The sequence below is a fragment of the Mytilus trossulus genome, chromosome 3 (assembly GCF_036588685.1).
Source record: "Mytilus trossulus isolate FHL-02 chromosome 3, PNRI_Mtr1.1.1.hap1, whole genome shotgun sequence".
Lineage (NCBI taxonomy): Eukaryota > Metazoa > Mollusca > Bivalvia > Mytilida > Mytilidae > Mytilus > Mytilus trossulus.
This window is the reverse complement of record NC_086375.1, coordinates 34200292-34207225: the sequence shown is the minus strand read 5'-3', so window position 1 is coordinate 34207225 and position 6934 is coordinate 34200292. Positions and strand designations below refer to the sequence as shown.

Here is a 6934-nt window from a genome sequence, read left to right as displayed (position 1 = left end):
ACACAGTTAATAACACCATATAAGAAAAACATAGAACTCCTTTTGTCATAAGACACTGTCAAACATCCAAACATACTATCCACACTCATCTGTGTCCACACTTGTTATATAATAAAATATATATTTAAGCAATGTGTGTTAAGCTTTACAAGAAATATATTTGCTTTAGATTTTAAGAACACACGACATTAATGGAATTTGTGATTTGTTAGTGAAACTTTAAGAACAATAAGCAATGTTCAAAGATGAAATGTTACATCTAACAAATGGTACATTCACCAAAGTATAACGTTCATAAGCAATCGTGCATAGCTATGAATTCCACATTCGTCGATAAATTCGCTGGAACTGATGTTTAAACCAAATTTGAAAGCCAACCTCAATGGGAAAAAAACAGCATGTGCAAGTGTATGAGATGATATGATCTCCCTTCCAGCAGCCTGAAGTGGATTAAGGATACAGTAACAACTGACATCAACGTTGTCTACCAGGAGACGCCCACTGTACGTCAATGGAGCATAAATTCCTCTTCCTTCTACCTTATGTATAGACGAAACAATAGCCATGGTTACTGTTTGACGGTCATCATGAGTTGTGAAAAAGCTTAATTCATCTCCTGGTCTTAGATTGGAAGCATGTTGTGGGTTTCGACTCTTTCCTACAAATATAATATGCTCCGGAGTCAGTGTGATCATGCCAAGGTCATGAACAATCTGAAGAAATATATACTGACCGGTCTTTACTTGATGAATCCATGCAATTACTTCGTCTTGTACAAGGGTCCCATTGTTGTCGATGGTCAGAATCTTGTCACCAACTAAGAGTTCTTTTATACGTTTTCGCTTTTTATTGTGGAGCAATACTAGAGAATCTTCATGGAAACAACCACCACCAGTGCTATTGGACGTACCAACTGTATTCCTATTATCAACTGTCGGTTGGGTAAAAATAAATTGACCCTTCAAAGCTAAGTTCATAGCCATCTGAACTTTCGTACCTTTTTCTTGACTTACTTCAGTTACCAGATGGTATAAAGGTAGAAGATCAAGAGAACTCCATAGAGGAACTGGGGAATACTCCAAAGACTCTACCCAATAAATATAACAAGAAAAAAACACAGTAAAACCACAAATGATAGTCTATCGAATATTAAAACTGTAAACATCTTTCATATAGATTTAAGGAGTTGTGGTGTTATTGTCATTACGTGAAATAATCATAAATAACAGGAGAGTACATGATACCAATACATTTCAAGAGATTTACATTACAACTGTTTCTACTGCTTTTTTTTCGTACGAGTACTTTAAGTACAACCCTTCTGTGACAACAGAATAAAATTGGAAAGTTTTTCACGTACTTTACAGAATATCGAATAACATATTCACAGTTTATGATTTAAATTATGAAAAAAAAACACATGTAAGAAATATTTACAAAATATCATTATTGTCTTTGCCGATTGCAAAGATCGTCTTGTATATTGTATACAAATTATACTGCGGGAAACTCTTAAAAATAATTTAAATTTTAAAATACTCTTTTTTATTACACCATGGGTAATTTAGCAAGAAAATTGGTACCGTTTATTTATTACTACCACTGGGTCGATGCCTCTGCTGGTGGACTATTAGTCCCCGAGGGTATCACCAGCCCAGTAGCCAGTACTTCGGTACTGGCATGAAAATACGGATTTTTGTGTTATTAAAATTTGCTGTTACAAATATTAGAAATTATTATAAATTAAGGAATGTATCTCCCTCGTGCAAAGCTCTGATTCCTTTCACGGATTTGGCTATACTTTTTGGACCATTTGGATTATTGCTCCTCATCTTTTATATAAGCTTTGGGTTTTAATATTTTGGCCACGAGCATCACTGAAGAGACATGTATTGTCGAAATGCGCATCTGGTGCAAGAAAATTGGTACCGTTTATTTATTAACACTATAACGAATCGTTGAGAAAGAAAAAAAGACGGTAATAAACATCAACAATGAATTAATGTCTAGCAAGTACCGAGCGGAGACTCCGATCTCAACGCCCTTACTTCGACTTCAACTGTCCGTTCGTTTAAAAAACAAAATAAAGTGCATAAAGCAATGGTCTTAAGAGCACTCGATCAAGTGTGCAAGCAGAGTAATCAATATGAAATAGTATAAAGTTGACAAACCTTGGTACTGATGCGTGCCAGGCAGTCATCGATGACGACCAAAGCCAATATACAAACTGCTTTCAAACTTACTCAACCCCAGTCAAATCCTAGTATTCAATGCGCTTGACACCCAAGGTAGAAAAGTACCCGGATTGAAACAAGTTGTAATGCGTCTATTTAAACACCCCTCTGGCAAACTTGACGAACAACAAAAGACTACCAAAATTAAATCTCTATTCATATGTCAATTTAATTTCCAAATAATCAGGAAAAATTATGTAAAATATTGAATGACTGGAGAATTGAGCGTAGTTGGAAGTATGTAAAGTGTTGTTGGAAGAATTATGTAAAATATTGAATTTCAGCAAAAGTATCATAAGTCAAAGGTTATTGGGGACAGGAGAATGTGTTTTTTTTTTTTATCCCTCCTCCTTTATTTCCAAAATTCCCAATTTTGGTTTTCTATCAATTTCAATATGAACATAATACATTTAGTGGGGAATTTCAGCAAAAGTATCATAAGTTATAGTTAATTGGGGACAGGAAAATGTTTTTTATATCCCTCCTCCTTTATTTCCAAAATTCCCAATTTTTGGTTTTCTATCAATTTCAATATGAACATCATACATTGAGTATGTTATGAACATTTATGTAAGGAGGCTGTAATTCAGCGGTTGTCGTTTGTTAATGTGTTACATATTTGTTTTTCGTTCATTTTTTGTACATGAATAAGGCCGCTAGTTTTCTGGTTTGGATTATGTTACCTTGTCAGTTCGGGGCCTTTTAAAGCTGAGTTTGTGGAGAGTTGATAAGGCCGCTAGTTTTCTGGTTTGGATTGTGTTACCTTGTCAGTTCGGGGCCTTTTAAAGCTGAGTATGCGGTATGGTCTTTGCTCGTTGTTGAAGGTCGTACGGTGACCTGTAGTTGTTAATTTCTGTGTCATTTTGGTCTCTTGTGGAGAGTTGTCTCAACATGGCTATCATACCACATCTTCTTTTTTTGTAATCAATGAAATTTGTAAAAGATTTAATAACTGGAGAATTTCAGAAAAGGTATCAAAAGTTCACATGAATAATTTTTGCGCCTATCTGTTTACTATGAACATTCATTAGGGAGCTACCATTTGATTTTTAGGGGGGGGGGGGGAATATAAAGGTATCAATTTAATGACTATAGAGGCGGATTTAGTAGGAGGGGGTATCCGGGACCATCCTGACTTTTTTTTTGCTAGTGTCTCATCCTGCCTTTTTTTTTACTCAAAACTCCTGTCCTGCCTATTTTTTTCAAATTTCATCCTAGCCCCCCATAAAAATCAAATGGTAGCTCCCTTACTATATAAATATAGTGTATTTACTTTCAATTTTAAGTTTACTAATCGATCCATGGTGGTCATTGATATTGTATACAGACCCTCTCTATTTAATAAACTATGTGACCGCCGTGGATAGTTAACTTGAAAATGATAACAGATAGAATTCTTAAAATACGGTATACAAAAAAAACGCAAACCGGAAGTCTAACCGGAAGTCTAATCAGGCTTAAAATTTCGTCCATTGACGGGACAATATCCGGATGCCTTTTTCTCGTTTTTCTGTCAAAATAACTCAATCTGAATAATCATATGAATGGATGACAAATGCGACTCTGCACTGTACCTATAGGACACAGAGGCGTGTTGATGAATTTATTGTGGAAAGAAGAGAAGCGACACCAAAAATGAGGTCTTCTCGTTTAATAGTATAGATTCGTTCCTGTATATCGAGTACATGTTAATTTATTGATCAAGGATTTAAATTTTAATCCTTATACATCTGGCAGTACACATGTCAATTAAATGAAGATAAAAGATAACACGTATTTTTGATACTTTGATTACAATTTAACGGTGTCTAATCAACAATAGCCTAAATATTTATTTCTAGTCCTAACAAGTATGATTCAAAGTACTGATGTTGCAATAGGTGTTAAAAAAATTTGTTTCACGACGAACTTGCCACACCGAATACGACTTATAATCGGGTTTGTACTCAAAATAGTGATACCCTCTTGAACGAGACCTCCAGACAGAATATTTGCTTTTAGGAAATTATTGTGTAGGTTTGATATTGAGGATAATGAAGGTAAGTCTAGTTTTTCATCTTATGTTGAAATCCAAAGGAACATATAACCAAAATTTGATTGTTCATGACTTTTATTTTAGATAAAGAGGGACGAAAGATACAAGAGAGACAGTCAAACTCATGGATCGAAAAAAAAAAGTGACAACACCATGGCCAAAAATAAAAAGACAAACAGACAAATATTAGTACAGAAGACACAACATAGAAAACTAAAGACTAAGCAACCCGAACCCCACTAAACACTGTAGTGATCTCTGGTGCTCCGGAAGGGTAAACAGAACCTGCTTAAAAGGTAACGTAGGAGTAAAATGTTTAAAAGTTTATTTCCAACACGTTATCCTTTCTTCAAAATATTCATAAAACCCAAACAAGTACTAAATTGAAGAGCATTGAGGATCCAAAATTCCGAAAAGTTGTTAAGGTATCACTGATTACAGACAAATGAATTGGTTTAAGCGGGTGCTTTCGTGTCCTTCATTTTGAAAACTATGTGATCTATAACATCCAAACGTATATTGTGATTTTGTATGGATAGCAAATTCTTAACATTATTTGGACAAAGAAATAAAAAATAAAAAAAAATTACACACAACAACCATTAACGAATGCCCCGATTTGGGACAGGTACATGCATGTTGCGATTTAATCTAGTACTTATGGCCCCCCTTTCAATCAATAGAATAACAAAATATACGATACAAAATAAATGAGTGATACAAGTACAGGAAAATACAAGTCCTTGACACACTAGAATAATAGGAAAACAAAGCCACAAGTACCAGGTTATCATATAAAACAATAATGTAATCAAACAATGCCTGCACATCCGCAAGGGAAGTGCATGGGTACTTTTTGAAAATAACACTTTATGAATAAGTTTATTTGTGCTTTCGTTTGAGGTACTTTCCGTAGTAAGTCGTAGTCTTTTAAATTACGCTGAACTATGAGGTATAACAAAATAGTGTGAGATATCCGAATCGGTTCTGAATCAAAACATCCAACCACAAAAACGATTAGACCGTTGGTTTTCCCGTTTGAATGGTTTTACACTAGTCATTTTGGCGTCATTTATAGCTTTTTGTTCGATGTGAGCCAAGGCTCTGTGTTGAAGGCCGTATATTGATCTATAATGGTTTACTTTTATAAATTGTTATTTGGATGGACAGATGTCTTATTGGCGCTCACATCACATCTTCCTATATCTATAAACGTAATTCAAGTATACGTGCAAGCGGCGTCAACGTGTGTTTACTTTATATAATGATTGGTCTGCACCAAACTATATATTCTGTTAGTATTAATGCACGTTGTAAAGGTTATGCCTATTTCAAACTATAACCTAAATGAAAGGGTAAATATTGTCTCTGACAAATCTTTTATCATACGGATAATAAATTTGTTCGTGGATGGTTGTTGTATGCATTTAAACGAAATCTTTCCTTTTGGTGGGAGTTAAAATCATGAGATGCCAGTTAAGTCATTGTCTTTTGGCTCCGTCAATTTGACAAGAACTCAATCGACTTTTCTTTGCAATTATTTATCAAAGGTATCAGGATTATAATTAGGTAAGCCAGACGCGCGTTTCGTCTACATAAGACTCATCTGTGACGCTCATATCAAAATATTTATAAAGCCAAACAATTACAAAGTCGAAAAGCAATACTATTTGAATAAATAAGATACGACAATACCTTAAAAAATCCAATGTACACAACAGAAAATTATAAACGTATATACAATACGTCACTATCTATCTCTTTATCACTGAAAGGCTTGACAAACCTTGTACACTTATCAACATAATTGTCTAAGTGAAAGTTTATTTAAGTGCAAAAAGATAAAATAAATTGAATAAGAATAACTAAACAATGACAATAAGTATGTGTAGAATGACATGTCAGAAATAACTTTTTACAAAATTGTAAATTGTTGAAATTCTAAGGCATTTTTATCTCAGGAATATATTACTTTACCTGTGGTTGGTATAATTTTTAGGAATTAATGGTCCTCAACGCTCTTCAACTTCATATCTTATTTGGCCATTTAACTTCTTTTTAGATTTGGGCGTTACTGATAAGTCTTTTATAGACTAAACACGCATCTGGCGCAAATACTAAATTTTAATCCTGGTAAATTTGACGAGTTTATATACCCTGCACAACATACTTTTTGAAAATATTTGTTTTATATTCCGTAATGGTCTTAGGATCTGAGATGTAAACCCAAAAGCTAAACTTATTGATAATACAAATATGTGAGGTTTAAAAACAAATGACTACATTTTGTGATGTGTATGTCATGCCATGTGTAATTTTCGTGACATAGAAACAACTCTCTTTTACATGTATGTCATTATGATTACAATATCTTGTCAAACAACATATTCAAAGAAAAATAAATTACAAAGTGTGGCTAAAAGAGGGACGAAAGATACCAAAGGGAAAGTCAAACTCATAAATCTAAAACAAACTGACAACCCCATGGCTAAAAATGAAAAAGACAAACAGAAAAACAAAAGTACACATGACACAACATAAGTACACATGACACAACATAGAAAACTAAAGAATAAACAACACGAATCCAACAAAAAACTCGGGGTGAACTCAGGTGCTCCGGAAGGGTAAGCAGATCCTGCTCCACATGTGGCACCCATCGTGT

At 34.1% G+C, this 6934-nt stretch overlaps 1 protein-coding gene across 1 annotated transcript; it reads right to left on the bottom strand.

Moving 5' to 3' along the window:
- Nucleotides 1–253: 253 nt before the first annotated feature.
- Nucleotides 254–1088, bottom strand: LOC134709378 (desert hedgehog protein B-like). Its single transcript, XM_063569545.1, has one exon. The coding sequence runs from the start codon at nt 981–983 to the stop codon at nt 276–278; it is 708 nt and encodes a 235-aa protein (XP_063425615.1). The 5' UTR covers nt 984–1088; the 3' UTR covers nt 254–275.
- Nucleotides 1089–6934: the final 5846 nt, after the last annotated feature.

What these genes read in the sequence shown, in the direction of transcription:
- LOC134709378 (XM_063569545.1), bottom strand. Translation starts at nt 983, where the DNA reads ATGGCTATGAACTTAGCTTTGAAGGGTCAATTTATTTTTACCCAACCG.